Source organism: Natator depressus, chromosome 1 (genome assembly GCF_965152275.1).
Source record: "Natator depressus isolate rNatDep1 chromosome 1, rNatDep2.hap1, whole genome shotgun sequence".
NCBI lineage: Eukaryota > Metazoa > Chordata > Testudines > Cheloniidae > Natator > Natator depressus.
Genome location: NC_134234.1, coordinates 31967077 through 31990703, shown reverse-complemented (window position 1 = coordinate 31990703; position 23627 = coordinate 31967077). Strand labels below are relative to the sequence as shown.

The window sequence follows — 23627 nt, the reverse complement described above, 5'->3', positions numbered from 1 at the left end:
ATAAACATATTTGTTTATAGGCTGCTGGACTGTCTTCCCCAACTCAGCTCCCAAAGTCTGTTCATCTGTTCAGGTTCTACTTCCAGGGGACAGTTTATTCTTCAAACACAATGAAACAGCTCAACATAAGATTTCTCATATAAACCCAGTCTTTTCTCCTGGTCTTCTGAAGAGGCCCAGAAGGCTTTCCCCTGACATCTCTCTCCCTGCTCCAGGGCTAGTCACAGGATCCTTACAGCTTCCTGCAGCTCCTCTCTTCAGTTTCAGTGCTTCATAAGAATCATCTGACCATTTGTTAGCTGGATTTGAAAATCCCCTCCCAGGCTCAAACACATGTTCTCAAAAAGACCCTGTCTCCATACAGGGTTGGCTGGCCCCACGCTCCCTGGCCCTCCAAAGCCTGACCTGTTAAAATCATTGCCTTCTGGATCATTTCAGTCAAGCTTTATTTTCACAGCAAACAAGAATTCACCTGATGATGAAGGAATTCCATGCAAATAATAATTCAGTTTAAACTGGCAATCAAAGCAAGCATCTAAAATACCAAAATCCTGGAGAAACAAATACCAAATGCCAAAACCAAAGATTACATCTCCAAATGCGTAAGAAAAAGGAAACGCAGGAATATGAAATGCAAATTTACACTCCACTGAAATTTTCATAGTCAAATATATATGACCAGAGACTGCCACACATGTATTACCACAAACAGGAACACAGCCCTGGTCACCAGGATTTCTAGACAAGTGTTTAAAATAATGATCTAAACAAACAGCCCCACCAGCTCAAATGATCCCTCTGGTAGCCTCAGAGGTAGGAAGACTTTGTTTGGGCCAGCAGAGGAAAGAGAACCATTGGCCCCTTTGAGGATTGCTCCGCTCCTGGTGGGCTTTTAGCCTCCTTATGGTCATAGGCTTGAGGTAGGGAGATGGGGAAGTTACTCACCTTGCAGTAACTGAAGTTCTTCGAGATGCGTGTCCCCGTGGGTGCTCCACTCTAGGTGACAGTGCGTCCCAGCGCCGTTGATCGGAGATCTTCGGTAGCAGTGCCTGGTCGGGGCGCAGGCACTCAGCTGGTATCTCCCGTCTCATTGGAACCTTCCTGAGTGCCTGCGTCCCGCAGCCCCCTCAGTTCTTTCTCTACCGTGGAGAAATCATACTAGTACGCCAAAGTAGAGGGGAGGAGGGCAGGGAGTGGAGCACCCACAGGGACACACATCTCGAAGAACTTCAGTTACTGCAAGATAAGTAACTTCTCCTTCTTCTTCGAGTGCTGTCCCTGTGGGTGCTCCACTCTAGGTGAATGTGTAGTAGTTCCCACTATGGTCGGTGGGACTTTGGAGATGCAGCAGTGAGTACTGTAGAGAGTACTGTATGGCCTACTATGATGTCTGCCATGGTATCTTGAGTGATATCATAGTGCTTGGCAAATGTGTGTTCAGATAACCATGTAGCCGCTTTACATATGTCACAAATGGGTACGTTATGTAGGGAGGCAACGGATGTCGACATAGCTCGAGTGGAATGAGTTCTAATGTCTTCGGGCGGTTGAATATTTTGAATACGGTAAGAGGATCTGATGCAGTCAGAGATCTGTTTGGACAGACGTTGCTTAGAGATAGCCATACCTTTCGATCTTTCAGTAATGGAGACAAAGAGTCGTGGGGACTTACGGAATGGCTTAGTCCTGTCTAAATGAAAGGCAATTGCTCGCCTGAAGTCGAGAGTATGCAGGGTTGCCTCTTGCGGAGTCTCGTGAGGTTTAAGATAGAAAGTAGGTAAGTATATTGATTGGTTAAGATGTAAGGTGGATACCACCTTAGAGAGAAATTTAGGATGTGGTCTAAGAGTGACTTTGTCTTTGGAGAAGGTTGTGTAGGGAGGATAGGCCATCAGGACGCTTATTTTACCTACTGTCCTTGCTGATGTTATTGCAGCTAAGAAAGCTACCTTCATAGACATATGAAGTAGAGACAAGGTAGCCAAGGGCTTGAATGGACGTTTCATGAGACTGTGAAGAACGAGGTTAAGATTCCATGTAGCTGCTGTTGGGTAAATTTATGGGTAGAGATTTTGTAGGCCCGTGAGAAATCGTTTTATGGTGGGAGAGTCCGTTGATGACAGGAGGACATGCGGAGTAGGTAAGGATACCACGACTGTCTGGGCCAAGTCGGGGCAATAAGTATGACCCGCGCATTATCGTCTATGATTTTCCAAAGAATGCTGTGTAGCAGAGGGATTGATGGGAAGGTGTACAGGAGAGAGTTGTTCCATGGGATGAGGAACGCGTCTCCTAGGGATGCAGTCCCGAGTCCTGCTCTTGAGCAAAACAGGCGACATTTTCGATTCTGGATTGTGGCAAAGAGGTCTATTGACGGGGTGCCCCAGAGGGAGAAGACCTGTTGAAGTATTGCGGGGTGCAGTTCCCATTCGTGTTCTGTCAAAAAGTGCCTGCTGAGTTCGTCGGCAGTAGTACTGTGGCAGCCGGGTAGGTATGAGGCAGTGATTTGTATTTGATGTTGTATGCACCAATTCCATAGTCGGATGGCTTCCATGCATAGGGAATGTGATCGGGCTCTCCCCTGTCTGTTGATGTAAAACATACATGCTATGTTGTCTGTTAAGACCTGAATAGATTTGTTCTTTATGAGGGGAAGAAAGTGAAGGCATGCTCGTCACACTGCTCTAAGCTCTAAGAGGTTTATGTGTAGGCGCGTGTCTGATGCGGACCACCGGCCTTGTGCCCTGTGTCCCCCTAGACGCGCTCCCCAGCCCATTAGGGAAGCGTCCGTGGTGAGCATGAGTGTTGGGGATCATTACTGGAAGGGAACGCCCATGCAGAGGTTTTCTGGTCTTGTCCACCAGTGTAGGGAAGCTAGAACATTGGGAGGAGGAGGAGTTAGACACATCCCTAAGGTGTGTCTGTTGGGTTTGAAGTTGGAGTTGAGCCAGCCCTGAAGACATCTCATGCGTAGCCTGGTGTGCAGTGGGGTGCTTGGTCTACACTGTGCTACACACAGTGGTTGCAGTGGGGGAGGTTTAGGTTGGATATTAGGAAAAACTTTTTCACTAGGAGGGTGGTGAAACACTGGAATGCGTTACCTAGGGAGGTGGTGGAATCCCCTTCCTTAGAAGTTTTTAAGGTCAGGCTTGACAAAGCCCTGGCTGGGATGATTTAGTTGGGGATTGGTCCTGCTCTGGGCAGGGGGTTGGACTAGATGGCCTCCAAAGGTCCCTTCCAACTCTGTTATTCTATGATGATTCTATGATAGCCCTGGTGTCTTGTTTTTCCTCCTGGGGTGGCCAGGACAATTAGGCCTGGTCTACACTTAAAAATTAGATTGGGGATGCAGCTATGTCGCTCAGGGCTGTGAAAAATTTAAATTTGCATGCAGATATGGAGGAAGTTGGACCACAATTCACATACACTCTTTCATATATGTCTATGAGTGGCATTCCAACCACTGAAACACAAGGCATTCCTTTAGGCTTCCTTTTAGTTTTATGAGGAAGAAAGGGGATACTTTTTTATGTATAGAATGTTGGGAGGAAATTTATGGGGAATTGTTTGCTTGATTTGTAATACATTGATACACTTTGTCAATTTTTAAAATTTAATTATGCTTTAGTTATATATTTGGTAACGTACCAATAGGTCTTAGGGGAAAGTGTTATGTAAACACACTTTGTTATTGGAGCTAGTTGAAATTTTTGGTTGAATTTTTTTTTTCTTCAGTGAAAAGTGCATTTATGACTGAAATGAAAATTGTCAAGAAAAAACATCATTTTGGTCAAAATTTGTGATTTTTCTGTCAAAAGGCGCACTTATTTCACAAGATTTCCTTCGTTGGAAAAAAGGGGGGATAAAAAGGAGAAAAATAGGGGGGAACACACACACCCTTCCTACTCCTATCCCCTTTTTTCCAGTGCAAATAAAGGGAAGGGCAAGTAAAAAAGTGACATTTCCCATCAATATGTAGATATTTTTCTGAAAAAAATTGAAAAAAAAGTGAGAAAAACTTCAAAGTTCTTCATCAAAATAAATTTCACAAAAAAATATTTTTTCTCCAATTTTTTCACAAATCGCTTAAGATGTTTCAATAATCTTTTGTCGTTATTAATATTATTATAAAAAGGGACAGGACTAAAACCCTGAAGCCCAGCATTCAAAATTGACTTTTCTTCTAGAAGTCTTTCCAGAGGAAGCAGTTTTCCTCTAGTTGCAGTCAGCATCAGAAAAAAATAATTTTTCTTTTTGTGAAAAAAGGTCCTTTTTCATTTAAAAATGTGAGACTTAGACATTTTGACCCCCTGTAAGTGGCACAATTATATTATACATTACCTATTTATAATATGCTTTATTAAGAAAATCGCTAAGGCGATTCTACTTATGGATTCCATGTTCCCCATTAAACAGCCAGGACTTACATGCAATTACTACAGAGATATATTAGTTACTGTACCTCGGTATTTTACTATGCTTTTGGACAGGATAAAACTTACCTCAGAAATGTATCTAGTGACATGTAGTAATTGTTGGCAAATTTTGAATTCAAAATGATGATTGCTTTAGGTACCAGAAAAGATATGCCACATGCCTCAACTATTCATGGTCCCTAAATACATATTTCCAGCCTTCTGCTGGTTTGCAGGACAGCTATTTTGCTCTTTCGGTGTTATTTCTGTGCATAAATTCCCTTGTTACTAGAGTTCACTGTTCCCTCTAAGCTGTGCGCGCGCACACAGATCCCAAACCCCCCGCACACGGCGAAACACCGCGCGCACAAATATTTGCACAGAAGCACAAAAATTTGCACAGAAGAAATTGTTTGCGCACACGGCCTGGGAACGTTGCTAGAGTTGTTTTGGTAAAATGATTGGGTCCCATGAGAAGTCTGTAATAAACAGAGATTCTTTAGGGTAAGTTTCTTGTTTTGCCTGAACAAATTCACAGATCCCTAACATGGAAGAAAAAAAAAAAAAAAAAAAAAAAACAACCCAACAAACAAGGTGACAAGGAAATGTACTAGAAATGAGGGATTAACACATTATTCAGATTAGAGATTCTAATATTTTGGACCCCTGAATAGTAATATCTGATTAGAAAACTAATATAATCCCATTCCCCCATAAACTCTTTTTTGTTGGTCTTGTAAATAATGGTGAAAAGAACTACCGCCCATTCTCAACCTTATGAAGTCAGTGTTTGACTCATCCAGCCAAATTAACCTGAAAATTACTCAGACTCAGCTGTGCGCAGGTGGCCACATACTGCTGAACAGAAGTGCAGTGGGGTGGTAGTGCCGGAAATGCAGCTGGAATCAGGAATGGCTGCCCTTAACATGCTAAGTTCTTCACCTGTGTCACCTAGTAATTACTTATTTTTATGGAAAAGCAACAACTTAAAAGATGGCACAGCTGAACTTTTCCCCCCCCTTCCCTCAGTCTGTCAAAGCTGCTGGAGCTTTACATTCTACTTGCTGTACTAAGGCTCAGATCAAAAGGTGCCTTTTTAAAGCCAAAATGTTTACAACGAAGTGGTTCTGTTCTCCCATGTAACCCTCTGGTGTCTGTGCAGCCTTTGTTCAGCAGCAGACCACAATTACATGCTTTCTAGCATTATAAAAGTGGCGCAATACCCAGTTTATAGGGAAGCTGCATTTACCATAGGTCTATTAGGAGTCACTCAAATAATTAAATACAATAGATGAAAAATAATATTTTCAAGGTGAATTTAGCAAGCTGTCCCAGATGATGATAATATTAAGGGGATATTTTATTAATATGCACCAACTCATAGTTGGCAATGTAGACACTTTACATAAAACACAGACTAAATCAATTTACAAGAAATTGAACAAAAATATAAAGCCAAGCCAGTTCTTTCTAACTTCAGAAATCATCTTAACCTCTCTAACTCTGAGCAAAGACAAAGATGACATATTCCTGTGTCACCATCATGGTGCTATGGTTATGGGTCAGTTGCAAGCCAGCAATAAAATTTTGCTCTGGATTCCAGGCTGGACCTTGGCACTGGGGCACTTTAAGATGAAGAAACAACTTTGTTTAATTAAAAACAGAAACAAGAATCAAAAGGTTGGTTAAGCTATTTCTGAAAATAAAATGTTTATACTAAGAGAAGGAGTGTCTCATTCCTGCTTATTCTTTCTCTCTCATTCCGCACTCTTCTGTTCTGACCATTCCCCCATGCTCTTACCCACATGGTCTCTTTCCCTTTTGCCCTGTATCCCATTCCTTCTCCTTAGCCCACACCCAGCTTTCTCTTGTCTTCTTCTTTTCCCATCACCATTACCATCCCTAGATTCCTTCTTTCTTCTCTCCACTTACCGGGGAACCCCATGTACCTTCCCTCCTCCCAGCCCCTGAGATTCACACCTCCCTCTCCAGTATTCACCTCCTTGCTCCTCCTTCTGAAAGAGTTCCCCACCTTCATGCTCCCGCCTCTCCACAAATAACCAGGGGAGCTGCTGTTATTGAATGGTGGGGAGAGTGGATGGAGCCCTCTTCTCTCCGTGTAGTCTCTTTTCCTAGCAGAGGGAAGATGCTGGTGTTGAAGGGCTTATTCTTCCTTTGTGCCAGCTGCCAGGTGAGCTGTCTCCTCCATTGCACTGCTCAATTGCTTCCACTGCCCACAATATCAGGCCAGCATAGGAACTGGGTCAAGAGGCAGCAGCCACTTGGCCATTAAGGGGAGCTCACAGAAGTCCAACTTCTGTCCCCTCAACCTCATACTGAGCACGAATTGGGGCAAGAGAAAAAGCTTAAAAAGTCCCACAGTGACCTGGCTTTGGGGACAGGCCATGCCAGCTTAAAACAACTGGCGATTGCTTACAGCCTTACAATTAAAATAACTTGACATGTACTTTTGTTTTATTACACAACAGCTCAGATTCACTGATACTTAAAGGGTTTCAAAACTGGTGACCATGTGGACATACAAGGCCCAATGTTGACTCTGCTCAGATACCAGCTTACCATGACACATTCACTCTGCCCATTTCTCTAACATTAAGGATTGTGTTTACCATAATTAAAAACCAATTAGCATTTGCACCAAATATCCTAAAACTAAACTAAGTTAGCTTCCTTTACAGAATCATAGTGGATTTCCAGCTGCTATAGGGTGACTCGCCAAGAAACTCTAATAACTTCTGCATAATGTAACTGTAAAAGCTATATTTTCATTTTGTTTTATGAGTGTTACATTGTTGGGCAATACAAATGTGACAGTTACAAACTACACTGTAACTTCTGTGGCTAGACTAAGTGAGCTGCTCTGAAATATAGCTGGGGTAAATTAATCCCAGCAGTGAACATGAATTTGTTTTCCAAGTTAAAAGGAATACTTATAGCTAAGAATGAATTAAAGTAAAAACAACAACAGAAATTCCCTTGAGACAGAAGAAATAACAATTTTCTGAAACATGACATTTTAAAAAGGGAAATAACACTGTTTTTTAAACTCTTAAAAAAATCTAAGTTTGCTTCTTTTCTCTTTGATCTAATTTAGTCTGTAGTAAAAGTCAATGAACATTTGAACAAATATTGCTAAATACTGTACTTGATAGATAAAAAGAAAACATGAGAGTTTGGCCTTAGCGCACACAACACATCACATAATGATCTCACCAATGTTACCAGCTGGGGACCAGCAAACCACATTTACCAAATAAGGTAAGTTGCTTCGTTCCTGAAATTTTTTCCCAGTTAGCTCACTCCACTTTTCCTATGATTTATACAATAATTACAGAGGTCATTTTTTCAACTCAGATGGAGTAAATCATCAGGCTACCTAATGCAAGGCTAGATTTCTGTAGTCTCTGGAGAGCTCTCCGTTTTCTTTAAACTGAGTGTGCACAGAAAAGGAAGAACTGAAATATGTGCAATAAAAACAGAAGAGCAAGTAATATAAATAATCAAGAAGGGCAGTAAGGTATGTAGATTGTGTACTGTTGATTTGGTTACAAACACTAATATTTTATTTCCAAGATCTGTGGGGACAGTTTTTGATTGGGTACCTGCATATTTTTTCAGCACTTACAAAGGATTATTCTTTATTATTGGAGATTCTTGTGATATACAAAAACCACTGGAACTTTACTCACTGGGTTGATGGTGACACTGAATATAAAATACAGATGTACAGCATTATACCGTATATTGGGTATTGTTTATCCTCAATAATCTTTCTGATTTGTGGAATTGCATTATCACAATTCTATCGGAAAGCCTCTTCCTAACCCTTATTTTTAACTCTGTGGACCTATATCTGCTTTAAGATATACATGCAGCTCCCACTGAAGTAAATCCAGTAATTAAAAAGAAAGAAAAAGAAGAAACTGAAATACTCAAAACTCTTCCTCACATCCTTTCCTTCCCCACTGAATTCTGACAAAAGCTGACAGCTCATACTGACATGTATACACACTAATAATGCTCACATCTGATGTAAGGTGCTACTTCAACAAGGTTCATACTTTAAACTTAACAGGAGTAAAACAATTAAAATTAAAAGGGTCTGATAAAGAAAGAAAATGATACAATATTTAGAACATGTTTTTAAAAGAATATAGGAGCACAAACCAGGTAATTGTGGTCACAAAGACTGAAAAAAAACTCATACAGATGCAGACAGACATCATCTTCCTTTCCAAATGCAAACACATGGACATCGTACCAAAAGGACTGAAGGTAAAAAATCCATTACAATCTACATACCATACAGACTCTGCTGACAGCTTGTGCCACACGCTCTCAAAGAAACTGAGGAACCACCTGATCAACATCCTCTACAGCAAACAGGGAAAGATTAAGAATGAGCTCTCAAAACTGGATACTCTCATAAAAAAACAACCTTCCACACAAACTTCCTCGTGGCTGGACTTTACTAAAACTAGACAAGCCATTTACAACGCACACTTTGCTTCTCTACAAAAGAAAAAGGACACTAAACTATCTAAACTACTACATGCCACAAGAGGCCACAGCAGTGGTTCCCTTAACCCACCCAGCAATATTGTCAATCTATTCAACTATACTCTTAGCCCAGCAGAAGAATCTGTCCTATCTCGGGGCCTCTCCTTCTGCCCCTCCACCCCCACGAACATGATACAGTTCTGTGGTGACCTAGAATCCTATTTTCGACATCTCCGACTCAAGGAATATTTCCAACACACCTCTGAACAACATACTAATCCATAGAGACCTTCCTACCAACACTACAAAAAGAAGGATTCTAGGTGGACTCCTCCTGAGGGTCGAAACAGCAGACCGGACTTCTACGCAGAGTGCTTCCGCCGATGAGCACGGGCTGAAATTGTGGAAAAGCAGCATCACTTGCCCCATAACCTTAGCCGTGCAGAGCACAATGCCATCCACAGCCTCAGAAACAACTCTGACATCACAATCAAAAAGGCTGACAAAGGAGGTGCTGTCGTCACCATAAATAGATCGGAATATGAACAAGAGGCTGCTAAAGCAGCTCTCCAACACCACTTTCTACAAGCCATTACCCTCTGATCCCACTGAGAGTTACCAAAAGAAACTACAGCATTTGCTCAAGAAACTCCCTGAAAAAGCACAAGAACAAATCCGCACAGACACACCCCTGGAACGCCGGCCTGGGGCATTCTATCTGCTACCCAAGATCCATAAACCTGGAAATCCTGGACACCCCATTATTCTCAGGCATTGGCACCCTGACAGCAGGATTGTCTGGCTATGTAGACTCCCTCCTCAGGCCCTACACCACCAGCACTCCCAGCTATCTTCGAGACACCACTGACTTCCTGAGGAAACTACAATCCATCGGTGATCTTCCTGAAAACACCATCCTGGCCACTATGGATATAGAAGCCCTCTACACCAACATTCCACACAAAGATGGACTACAAGCCGTCAAGAATCCCCGATAATGTCACTATCCCCGATAATGTCACGGCAAACCTGGTCGCTGAACTTTGTGACTTTGTCCTCATCCATAACTATTTCACATTTGGGGACAATGTATACCTTCAAACCAGTGGCACTGCTATGGGTACCCGCATGGCCCCAGTGTATGCCAACATTTTTATGGCTGACTTAGAACAACGCTTCCTCAGCTCTTGTCCCCTAATGCCCCTACTCCACTTGCGCTACATTGATGACATCTTCATCATCTGGACCCGTGGAAAAGAAGCCCTTGAGGAATTCCACCATGATTTCAACAATTTCCATCCCACCATCAACCTCAGCCTGGACCAGTCCACACAACTTCCTGGACACTACGGTGCTAATAAGCGATGGACACATAAACACTACCCTATACTGGAAACCTACTGACCGCTATTCCTACCTACATGCCTCCAGCTTTCACCCTGACCACACCACACGATCCATCGTCTACAGCCAAGCTCTGCGATACAACCGCATTTGCTCCAACCCCTCAGACAGAGACAAACACCTACAAGATCTCTATCAAGCGTTCTTACAACTGCAATACCCAGCTGCTGAAGCAAAGAAACAGATTGACAGAGCCAAAGGAGTACCCAGAAGTCACCTACTACAGGACAGGCCCAACAAAGATAATAACAGAACGCCACTAGCCATCACCTTCAGCCCCCAACTAAAACCTCTCCAACGCATCATCAAGGATCTACAACCTATCCTGAAGGACGACCCATCACTCTCACAAATCTTGGGAGACAGGCCAGTCCTTGCCTACAGACAGCCCCCCAACCTGAAGCAAATACTCACCAGCAACCACACACCACACAACAGAACCACTAACCCAGGACCCTATCCTTGCAGCAAAGCCCGTTGCCAACTGTGTCCACATATCTATTCAGGGGACACCATCATAGGGCCTAATCATATCAGCCACACTATCAGAGGTTCGTTCACCTGCACATCTACCAATGTGATATATGCCATCATGTGCCAGCAATGCCCCTCTGCCATGTACATTGGTCAAACTGGACAGTCTCTACGTAAAAGAATAAATGGACACAAATCAGATGTCAAGAATTATAACATTCATAAACCAGTCGGAGAACACTTCAATCTCTCTGGTCACTCGATTACAGACCTAAAGGTCGCAATATTACAACAAAAAGACTTCAAAACAGACTCCAACGAGAGACTGCTGAATTGGAATTAATTTGCAAACTGGATACAATTAACCTAGGCTTGAATAGAGACTGGGAGTGGATGTGTCATTACAGAAAGTAAAACTATTTCCCCATGTTTACTTCCCACCCCCTACTGCTCCTCAGACTGTGCCTGTTAACTGCTGGCAATGGCCCACCTTGATTTTCTCCCCCCCCTTTCCCCCGCTCTCCTGCTGGTAATAGCTCATCTTAAGTGATCACTCTCTTTACAATGTGTATGATAACACCCATTTTTTCATGTTCTGTGTGTATATAAATCTCCTCACTGTATTTTCCACTGAATGCATCCGATGAAGTGAGCTGTAGCTCATGAAAGCTTATGCTCAGATAAATTGGTAAATCTCTAAGGTGCCACTAGTACTCCTTTTCTTTTTGTGAATACAGACTAACACGGCTGCTACTCTGAAACCTGTCATTATGCAAGGCACTGCATTTAGTCGTATGGAGTGGAAATCTATCAACTTCATGAAAAAACTTGTACAGATACAGACAGACATCATCTTCCTTTCCAAATGCAAACAGATGGACCTTTGCATGCCTAATTTCTCCCACACCCCCAAAAAGTCAGACAAAAATCACCTCTAAATATATTGTGGTTTTTTGTTCTATTCTATATAGGCTCTTATACACACATCACCGTAGTAACTGAGCAATTTGCAGTAGTGCATTCGCAATGTGACTAACATCTGTCATCCGTGATTTGTTTTCTCTCCCATCTTTTCTTCAGGGGGAGAACTGTGTGTGCAGTTTCTTGTGTTCTTTGGTAGGGCTGTTTTGTTTTGTTAGGATTTGGATCTTTTTAAATGTACATGCTGCTGTGAGTTTATGTTAGAAAAAAGCAAGTTCAAAGAAATGCACCTTCCCTGTTGGAACAGAAGGTGGTGAGATTTGCGTCTTTGGCACCTTTACTACTATCCAGAAGTTTGAGGGCCCAGTGAAGATATCAAGTATTAATGAAATCCCTGTGTACAGACATCCTTAGAGTGCTGTGAAACTTTTGTTACAAAAGTCCAAACTGGATTTCCAGTTTGTTACATATGCAGAGATCACTCCACATTCAGCCAAAGGTTCACAAATCTTTGTGCAAACCTGTGTTAACTAAAGAGTTTTTTAAGAAACTCGCAGTTTTGACCAATTATTAAGCATTTGGTTTGGTCAAAGCTGAAGCCAGGTGAACAGAGATTGAGGTAAATGTTCATACCATCTCTGGCACTGTAATACCACTCAGGCTATGTCTACACTACAGATTCTGGTGAAGATGCGCTAAACTGATGGGAGAGAGTTCTTCCGTTGGCTTAATAACTCCTGCCTCGTGAGAGGCGGTAGCTATGTTGGCAGGAGAAGCTCTATCACTGACACAGCGCTGTCCACAGTAGTGCTTAGGTTGGTATAACTTACGTTGCTCGGGGGTGGGGATTATTCACACCCCTGAGCGATGTAAATTATACCAAAGTAATTTGTAGTGTCAACCTAGCCTCAGTTTTGCATACCTTTATTACTAACCCATTCCTATTGTACTTCACAGATTTACCATTCTTGTTAGAGGTTTTCAGGCTTTTTTTTTTTTTTTTTTTAAGAACAGTAAGTGTAATTAATTGTCATCTCTTTGTGCTGCTCTCATTCATCTCAATGCCCTTTGAAAGTATTTTATTTGACAGATCCACCGCATATCATACCCAATCATACTCTAGACTATGTGGGTGGTCTGAATATCCCAGCGCTGAATCTGACAGTTGAACTCAGGCAAAGCAGAAGAAGAAAACACAAATATATTTATTTTAGAGTTTTCTAAAACAATCAACTAGTAGAGCTCCCGTCTGGTGGCTGAACCTAACAGGTGTCAACCCAGGAACCTAATGATCCAAAAGAGAGGTAACGAGGTCTAATGGAATAGACACAGGACTGAGTTGGAAGATCTGGGTTCCAGTCCTAACTCAGCCACTAAGTTGTTGTGTGGCTTGGGCAAGTCTCTTGACCTCTGCATGTCCCTTTCCCCCCAGTTATGAAATGGGGACAAATGCCTATCCAACAGGGATGCTGTTAGAATTAATTAATGTTTGTAAAGTGCTCTGCCCAGATAGAGCCCTATACAAAGTGTTTGGTGTTATTGTTAATGGCAACAGCAACCGGGAGTGAGCTATCTCCAAACACAGAAGTATTAACTGTCTAGAGAGTCACTGATTGCATATATCTAAAGGGGACAGGGAGTGCTGCACACTGCTCTATAATGACCTCAGCATCCTGACTAAGAAGCCATGTTAATGATCTCTGGATAGAGTCTTGTTTAGCTTCTCCAGACAGAACGCCTGTCAACAACACAGTGGAGTCTCTACAGAAAAGGCAATCACGTCCCTGAAGCTATGTTATTACAAAATTAAATAGCAATCCAAAGAATCAAACAACTTTCAATGTATGTAGGAATGAAAACTGCTAAAAAAAGAGAAAGCATTCTCAGATGGCATTAAACTCTATTTATTTGCAGCATAAAAACAAATTCCCATGTTCTGCATCTACATAGCAGGACATGGGTGTGGTGAGGAAAGCATGCAACTGTACACACAAAAAATATCAAACATGAGGGAAGAAAACATCTTCTTTGTCCACAGAAGTCTGACCACAAGTCCACAGCAGGAATTTGCTCGAAATGTGTGTTTAGTTCCTGTACAGAGGGTTCTCCATCTCCCTGTTACACACTCACAGGAGTAGTACAGAAAACACTCAAATATTATCACTTAGATTCTCCATTTTTCCTCTTACCATATATATTTTCTCCTTCTGTGAATCTGCTTGGATGCAGAAAGAGTGCAGGCACTATTACTTATTTTATAGGCCCACCACATTATGCTCTTTATACAAGAACTAAACAAACTAGAATGGTTTCTTCAAACCAAAGCAATATTAAAAATTGAAAGATTTCCCAGATAATCTATCAGCAAAGTTTTAAATCAAGGGTACAATATCTCAGAAGCAGTACAGGTACTCAAGGCAAAGAGTCCTGTGGCACCTTATAGACTAACAGATGTATTGGAGCATAAGCTTTCGTGGGTGAATACCCATTTTGTCAGATGCATGTAGTGGAAATTTCCAGAGACAGGTATAAATATGGAAGCAAGAATCAAGTTAGGGATAACGAGGTTAGTTCAATCAGGGAGGAGGCCCTCTTCTAGCACTGGCTGGTACCAGAATCATGCACCTTATTAACTATTGTACCCTTTAAGACTCTCCAAGGCAACTAATCTGCAGAGTTAAGAATTGTACCTTAAGAATTCTACATTGAGCTGGAAATAGGGCTTTCTAGATTGAGAGACTACACCTAGCAAACTCCTTTTCTGAATGTGCTCCCAGGTTCCCTGGGCTCAATACTGAGCCTTGTACAGTCCTTTGTGCCGCTCTGCTAACTGTATAGCTGTCTTAAACCACCGACCAGAGATTCTCCATATGGAAGAAATATCTGGACGCTGCAGCCCAGACGGGTGTGGAGACTGAAGGAGACATGGCCAAAGCACACTGAGCTCTGAGAATCTGCAGTGCCCCTTTGGGACCACTACATCCAGAGCACAGTTTAGAATAGCCCCAAGGTAGTTCTAAACTATACCACGGATTGAACAAGACCTTGGCTGCTCTTAGAATGAGGGAGCCACAACCAGCTGCTTTGCCATTCTCCACCTCTGCTGTGCCCAGAGGAGACACAGACCTCTGTGTAAGGAATTGGAGGTGAGTCAGTTCATCTGACTGTTTCTCCTCCCATTTAAAAAAAACATTCTTTTTTGTTTCAGAGGGGTAGCTGTGTTAGTCTGCATCAGCAAAAACAACGAGGAGTCCTTGTGGCACCTTAGAGACTAACACATTTATTTGGGCATAAGCTTTTGTGGGCTATAAACCATTTCATCAGATGCATGGAGTGGAAAATACAGCAAGCAGGTATAAATATACAGCACATGAAAAGATGGGAACTGCTTTACTAAGTGGGGGTCAGTGCTAACAAGGCCAGTTCAATTACGGTTGACAACAAGGGGTGAACAACAACAGAGGGAAATTTACTTTTTGTAGTGCTAATGAGGCCAATTTAATCAAGGTGGATGTGGCCCATTCCAAGCAGTTGACAAGAAGGTGTGAGTATCAACAGAGCGAAAATTATTTTTTGTAATGACCCAGCCACTCCCAGTCTTTATTCAGGCCTAATTTGATGGTGTAAAGTTTGCAAATTAATTTCAGTTCTGCAGTTTCTCTTTGAAGTTTATTTTGTAAGTTTTTTTTATTGAAGAATGGCAACTTTTAATTCTGTTATTGAGGGTCAAGGGAGACTGAAATGCTCTCCTACTGGTTTTTGAATATTACAGTTCTTGATGTCCGATTTGTGTCCATTTATTCTTTTGCGTAGAGACTGTCTGGTTTGGCCAGTGTGCATGGCAGAGGAGCATTGCTGGCACATGATGGCATATATCACGTTGGTAGATGTGCAAGTGAATGAGCCCTTGATAGTGTGGCTGATGTGGTTGGGTCCTATGATGGTGTCCCATGATGGTGTCCCTTGAATAGAGTTGGCAAGGGGGTTTGTTGCAGAGTTTGGTTCCTGGGTTAGTGTTTCTGTTGTGTGGTGTGTAGTTGCTGGTGAGTATTTGCTTCAGGTTGGGGGGCTGTCTGTAAGCGAGGACTAGCCTGTCTCCCAAGGTCTGTGAGAGTGAGGGATCGTCCTTCAGGATAGGTTGTAGATCCTTGATGATGCACTGGAGAGGTTTTAGTTGGGGGCTGTAGGTGATGGCTAGTGGCGTTCTGTTACTTTCTTTGCTGGGCCTGTCCTGTAGTAGGTGACTTCTGGGTACCCTTCTGGCTCTGTCAAGGTGTTTCTTCACTTTCCTGGGTAGGTATTGTAGTTTTAAGAACTCCTGATAGAGATCCTGTAGGTGTTTGTCTCTGTCTGAAGGATTGGAGCAAATGTGGTTGTATCTTAGGGCTTGGCTGTAGACAATGGATCGTGTGATGTGGTCTGGATGAAAGCTGGAGGCAAGTAAGTAAGTATAGTGGTCAATCGGTTTCCGGTATAGGGGGGTGTTTATGTGACCATCGCTTATTTGTACTGTAGTGTCCAGGAAGTGGATTTCTTGTGTGGACTGGTCCAGGCTGAGGTTGATGGTGGGATGGAAATTGTTGAAATCCAGATGGAATTCCTCAAGGGCCTCCTTTCCATGGGTCCAGATGATGAAGATGTCATCAATGTAGCACAAGTAGAGTAGGGGCGCTAGGGGACGAGATCTGAGGAAGCATTGTTCTAAGTCAGCCATAAAAATGCTGGCATACTGTGGGGCCATGCGGGTACCCATAGCAGCACCGCTGACTTGACGGTATAAATCATTCCCAAATCTGAAACAGATGTTGATATTCACCCCTTCTTGTCAACTGTTGGGAATGGGCCACATCTACCCTAACTGAATTGGCCTCGTTAGCACTGACCCCCCTCCACCCACACTTGGTAAGGCAACTTCCATCTTTTTATGTGCTGTATATTTATACCTGCTTCCTGTATTTTCCACTCCATGCATCTGATGAAGTGGGTTATAGCCCACATTCTTTTTTCATTTCTCCTTTCTTTCATCAGTTTCATTTATCAATTGTTTAAGTTTTTACAGAGTCCCAAATGCACAAAATTATTACTACTCGTGTTTATTATGGCAGTGCTTAAGGGACAACCAAGAATGGGGCCGCATTGTGCTAAGCCTTGTAAAAAATACCATAGTAAACAGTCCCTACCCCCAAAGAGCTTGCTATCTAACTAGACATGATAGACACAAGGTGAGGCAGGGATCTAACACACAAGCAGAGTGAACAATGTGATGGCAGCAAACATCACATTATTTCCATACTTGTAAGAGGGGGTGTGATATTGGATTTACTTAGGAGGGATTAAGATAAATGGAAAGAAAAGGGAAGTGAAGTAGCAGAGAAGAGGGTAAACGGGGCAGGTGTGGAGTGAAGCTGAGGTGAAGAGACTGTGATGGAGGGGGAGAGAGAGGACTGGAGCAAACAGCCAATGAACATAGGACGGACAAAACTGTAAAAAGTTCTCTCAAGGTTCCTGCTTTCGCTGCTTCTTCAGCTGCTAGGATAGGAACATTGGAGATGTTCACAATGTATGTTAGAATGACTCTGGGCTTGTCAAAAATAAGTGTCTGCAATTATTTCTCAGTTACTTTTTGGTTTTTCATATGGGATTGAATTAAACCTAAATACCAGAAAATAAAGTCAACTAAAGGATATGGCAGATTTGTTGCAAAAGAAAAGGTTCCGTTAGTGCCTGAGGTATGCAATATATCCAGAACCTTAAAATGTGCTTTCTAAAATGTTCCACTCCTCTGAAGCAAAGAACTAAAGTCCAATTTATCAATACACACATACACTGAGAACAATGGTATCATTACTTTAAAATGTCTGTAATCTAACAATCAACACAGAGTGAACATCAAGCAAATATAAAATAAATAAGAATCGGTTCCTTACTTTTGCTGCACCTATTTGTTCTTTACGAAACTTTTCCAGTGGTGCTATTAACACATCATTGGCATTCTGGATCTGAAATGTCAAACATAAATATTCAAATGTGTCTCTTTTCATATATAGTATTTAAAGAAAGTTGGGAGCGACAGTACAACTTCAGGAAATCTCACTTTGCTAATCTACAAACCTGATAAAAACCCAGTGGTTTTATCACAGTTGTCAATGAAGGTTTAACCGTTTCATCACAGTTGTCAATGAAGGTTTAACCATACAAGGTTTAACCGTACAGTGAAGGTAAGGCTCCAGTTACAAACACTTCTTTGCTTTTATAAAGTATACTACAAAACATTTCCCAATGTATTATGAAGCATCATCATAAATAATTAAAACTTAATTATATTTGTCAATTTAAAACAAATAAAAAGTACTCATGCTGCATACATAGGATTCCTGGTATTTGTTTTCCCTGAAATTTAGAGTTTACAATCTAATTTCAGACAAGATGCAACAACTGGAAGTAAAACAATCTGGCAAAATTGGGGAGAAGACAAAGGTAACAGTCTTAGGAACATGATTACATAGACTAGTTATGTGCACAAATGGATAGCTTAGTCATTTCAGCAATCCCCTCTGATCATCTAGCCAGGCCAGTTAAGGGAATAATCCAAAAGAAAAGCTGAAAAAAGTTACAAAATATATAAAATTGGCAACTATCATATTTATTTTTTATTAATAAACTGAAAAATGGCTATGGGGTAATTTTATCCTCTTACACTTAACCTGGAAGCCCTAATTATGTGATAGCTTTCATTCTTTTCCATTGTTTGTCTATTCACTTAGAGCAGGGGTTCCCAAACTTGGTTCATGGCTTGTTCCGGCCAATGGGAGCTGTGGGAAGTGGTGGCCCGGCCCGGCCTGTGCCATTTCCCTCAGCTCCCATTGGCTGGGAACAGCGAAACGCAGCCACTGGGAGCTACGAGCGGCCATACCTGCAGACACTCAGGTAAACAAAGCATCTTGAGGCCCACCAGGGGCTTCCCCTGAACAAGCCGTAAACCAAGTTTGGGAACCCCTGACTTAGAGTGAAACTCACCCCACTGCATAAGGCAAACAAAAATGCTTGTGCATTATTTAAACCTTACTTAACCTCAAAGCTAAGGGTTATGTGGCATGTAAGTCACTCATTAGGTTTTGGCTAGGAAGGATATATTCATTTATTTTGCTATCTTAATTTATTTAACTTTTTGCCATGCAATACCACTTAAAAAAAACACCATACTCAATCATTTTGCAAACATTTCTATAAGAAATCATCCATTTTCAGGTTTAGACACAACAGCCAGAGGAAGTCTTTTTATATGAGCCTCATTCTGAGTCATGTCACTGACTTTAGTTGCAAAGATATGCAACTCTCACACAAATTTGGTGTCCCCCCTTTTTTATTGTTGTAAATTATTCACCTCAGAAATAAAGAATAAAAAAACTGATTATACAAAGTTATTTACCTTAAAGGAATTAATAGCAAAACATTTTAAGTTTCCTGCATAAATAATTGTTTGTTCTCTCATTTCTGGTCTTTACCACATACATTGCATTCCACATTTGGATCTTGGCAGCTAGGGAGGATGGGCTAATGTAAATAAGACAGATATGAATGAGTAATGCTGTGGTAGCTTTTACATAATAAGCGACAAGACACAGTGCTATTATAGCATGAAAGCTTCCCAAAGGGCTACAATAGTCCAGACAAACTAATCTGTAAAATATAAACAAAAATTCAGCAAGCAGACTTTTTCAAAAGTAAGACTTCATTCCCAAAGCTCACACAGTCACTTTCTCAGTCAGGTGGTCCCAGTGGACAGAAGGTGGGTGAAAAAAAGCAAAACTCTCATATTGCCATACCTACTTAATAGTAGAAAAAGGAAGGTGACTAGCAGCACTCGACAAGTTTGATGATGTAGTGGCCCAAAGTGACCAAGCTGAAAACCATAACAACTGACACCACAGCTGACTGTGTTTATGACAAAGACTAAATACTAAAATATAGCATATGGTCGAATGTCCTGCAGACATGATAAGAAATAACAGAAATGTGGTCAACAAAACTAGAAATCTTGAGAACCAGACCTCACCATGAATACACTTTGCCTTGCACTTCTATGCCAGTGTGACTGCACTGAGCTTTTATTGAATAAAATATGACAGTCAGTACTATAAAGTATTTCCTGTCTTATTAATTTTGATATTGAATTAAATGTTATGCTGTTCCCTAAACTGTCATTTTTCACTGACATTCTGATTTATTATTTGTACTTAAGGTAGCAACTAGAGACCTGAACTGAGATTGGGGCCCTTATGTGCTAGGCACTATGCAAACACATAGTCAGAGAGACCGAGTCCCAAAGAGCTTGCATTCTAAATAGATAGGACAGGCAAGACCAAGAGAGTCAAACAGAGGTGAAGTGACTTGCTCAAGGTCACATGGCAGGTCTGTGGCACAGCCAGGAATAGAACCTAGGCCTCACAAAGCTCAGTTCAGGGACACACCTGCACTGAATATGTTTGTGAGGAGGAAACTATAGGTCCTGACAGCATCTATAAAAGCAAGGGAGATTGTTTTAATGTTTGGCACAAGAAGGGATGTTGAGATCTTTGGCACTACAGAATGGATGTCTCTCTTTTTCCCCTACTCCCACGAGGAAAGAAATTGAGATTTTTGGTGGAGACTTGAATTCCTACTGTCTAACAACCATTTGCCACATTTCCCAGTGTACCAATATTCGTTGCGGCATCCAGCAACTATACACATACAAGATGAATGCTTCTCTTTATAACCATCAGTAAAAAAGTTAATATTGATATAAATAATCACTATTTGTCTTCAGCGTTAACACCACACTGAGCTGAATGAAGCTGTTCACAACACTCAGAGCTGTCACTTTCATGTGCCTTGCGTGCAAACTCAGGAGACCACTCGAAGCAGTTCATATTTTAAAGGCTTTCTTCATAACCTTCAAATGAGAGAAATTTGCCTTTTACTGTTAACCGACAGTTTAACTTATGAAGCAAAAATCATCTGCTGCAAATTCCATTGCCGTGAAATCTCAGAATACAAAATGGTCCCTGCTCTAGACATCGTGAAAGAGCTAATTTATATACAATCATATGGCATTATAAGGAGATGCCAAGAAACAAGCGTTCCAAGAACCAGCAGGACCACTGTACTTTGTACACAAGGGAATTTAGAATTAGGAATGGGCAATGGATGTAGCCAGAAATTAAAAGAATATATTCATTTAAATAAGTATAGAAATAGTTTCCTGGTCTAAGTCGAGATACACAGACAGAATGCTGCACATTAGTCCCAATGACGAACACTTCTGATGACAGAACACTGATGTGGCAATCCTCTTTCTGGCTAAATTATGCATTAGACAAGCCAGGAACGAGTATTTATTTTGGGAAGAGAAGCCTGCCAATAAACTATTGGAGAGAATCCTGGCAGATGCAATTCAACAGACCTCATTACAGGATTCAGGTTGCTCAGCTGTGTAAAGACTCCCTCTCTATCTTCATTGGACTTTACTGGGCTAGCCTGGATAAAACATAAATATACAGCTGGTAGAACTTCTGCCTTGCACATTTATTTTCTTTTCATTACTGGTTCCTATCACTGGAATTACATTATATTATAGCTGGCTTGTTTTGGCATCTCATTTGTTGATATTTTTTGGCTAAAATAATCTATTGCATGACTGAGCACTGGATAATCTTTACAATAACCTCCAAAATGTGTCACTTTGCAATACTAATGCATATATGATATGATTTTTACAAGTAAAGCTCTCGACCTTTCTTTGAGCTTTCCTTTACTGAGTGGCCAATATTATATTTATATATATATATATAGTATAGTGTGTGTATATATATATACACACACACACACTTATATGATAAGAGAGAGAAAGAGATAATTGAGAGCGTGGAGAAAATAATAATGTTCTTACATCACCATCTATCTTAAACTGTTGAAATCATTAATTATATCTTCTCACTGATGGTGAAAATTAATGGGAAGTACTTTGAGCATCTAAGATTTATTCAGATTTTAAAAAGGATTTTCCATGTAATAATCTCTCACTTTGTAGAATGAAGCTAGATTTCCCTTTTTGAATTTAAAAACAAATTCTAAAACTAATGGGCATCATTACTCTTGTCCAATGGACTTTGCACTAATTATTACTTTACTGATTTGGATGACCTATCGCTGTAACAGCTACTTCTAAAACCTATATATAGATGTATGTATATATTAATAGAAGGAGTAACACCAAAGGAATAAACTCTCCCATAAATCTGAGATTCAGAGTACAGCATCTTGAAAAAAACTAAATTATCAAATTAAAACTGTAAAGTCAATAATTATTCGCATGTATATAATGCTTTTCAGTCAAGGATGTTGAGGAAATTTGCAAACAATTAATTCAACACCCTTACAAGAAAGGTACAGTCAATATACCCATCTAGGAACACAGGAATTTGCAGACCAAGTGGCCCATCAAGTCCACTATCCAATCTCTGATAATGTCCAGTACTACATGCTTCACAGAAAGATGCAAAAAATACTATAGTGGGTAGTTATGGAATAACTTGCCCTTAGAGACAGCTCTTACTGAACCCTCAGCTGGAGGTTGTTTTATGCTCTGAAACAAGAAGGTTTACATGGGCAGACAGAGGAATTTGACCATGGTCAAACAGTACATAATTTGCATAGGTAGAAAATGAATCCAGGGGTGAAATAGCTGGCCCCGCTGAAGTCAATGGCAATACTCTGGTGGAGTACAACGGCACCAGGGCTTTCACAGATTCCAAGGCAGAAGGGACTGAGTGATCTAGTCTGACCTTCTGAATAACACAGGCCATAAAACTAAGCACCTAACTTCTGGTCCGCCTAACAACTAGGTAGTAACTCTTCCCACCTACTGATCCGCTCCAAACATTTACAATGATCAAAAAGGATTGCAAGTTTTGTGGTGTCATTTAAGGTTTTCAAAGTACCAGTTTAATAGAGCATCTCACTTCCTGCAAAACTCATGTTCCCTTGCTTGCTCAGTTACTGTGCCAAGGTTAAGATCAAAGAAATGCAAAACAGAGGGATGATGTCAATAAGACTATAATGGTTTGCTGTAAATAGCAACATCAGAACTCCTCATTCTGTTAAAAAAAATAGACATCTTTTCCCCAAAAGCATTTTTTAAAATTAGACTCTCCTTTTAAGAAGTTTTAAAAGCTTTTTCTATCAATTATTGATTGGTTCTTGAGTACTATACTGTCCATTCCCTATTATTACTTAATGATAGCTCCCCTAACCTAGATCAAACAATATAATTTGTTTTGTGTTCTGTGGTATAAGCACAGGAGCATTTTAGATGAGAGAAGGCAATTTCACAGTAACTTACGGTACAACAGGCAGAGATAATAGGGAAATGATACTTTGACAAAGTTTGAGATTTGTACTAGATCTTGTACCCAAAAAAAGGGATACAAATGTTACCAAAAAACAACCAAAATTTCTAACTTTGACATTTTCGACTAACTCTAGTTAGCAGCATAGGTAAAAGTATATAAAAAACATGTAATCATAGTTATTCTGGTTGGCCATGCATACAGTTAAGGTTACTGAGCTTTTCTATTCCAACCCTTTCTTTTCAGTTGTTCATAATTTTTCAAAACTTCAGATCAGAAACCCTTTAAGAAAATGCTACTTTCTTTTTCAGACACACATGGACACACACACATACACTATTTATTAGAAACTAGTTATTGCAATCCTGTTGATTGCACTTAAAGAAGGGATTCAATCACTTTTATCATGCATGAAGAATACAGTGTATCCTCCCCAAAATTACAGCACTGATTACAGAATTAATCTTCTGAGAATTTACTTAAATTATTTTTTATTTACAAT

At 40.8% G+C, this 23627-nt stretch overlaps 1 protein-coding gene across 1 annotated transcript in view; it reads right to left on the bottom strand.

Annotated features, from left to right (window-relative positions):
• ARHGAP42 (Rho GTPase activating protein 42) overlaps window positions 1–23627 on the bottom strand; it is a 292906-nt gene that overhangs the window by 115989 nt on the left and 153290 nt on the right. The window contains exon 4 of the mRNA XM_074957084.1: window positions 17663–17734. Coding sequence (XP_074813185.1) covers window positions 17663–17734 — 72 coding nt within the window. The remainder of the gene's footprint in view (window positions 1–17662; window positions 17735–23627) is intronic.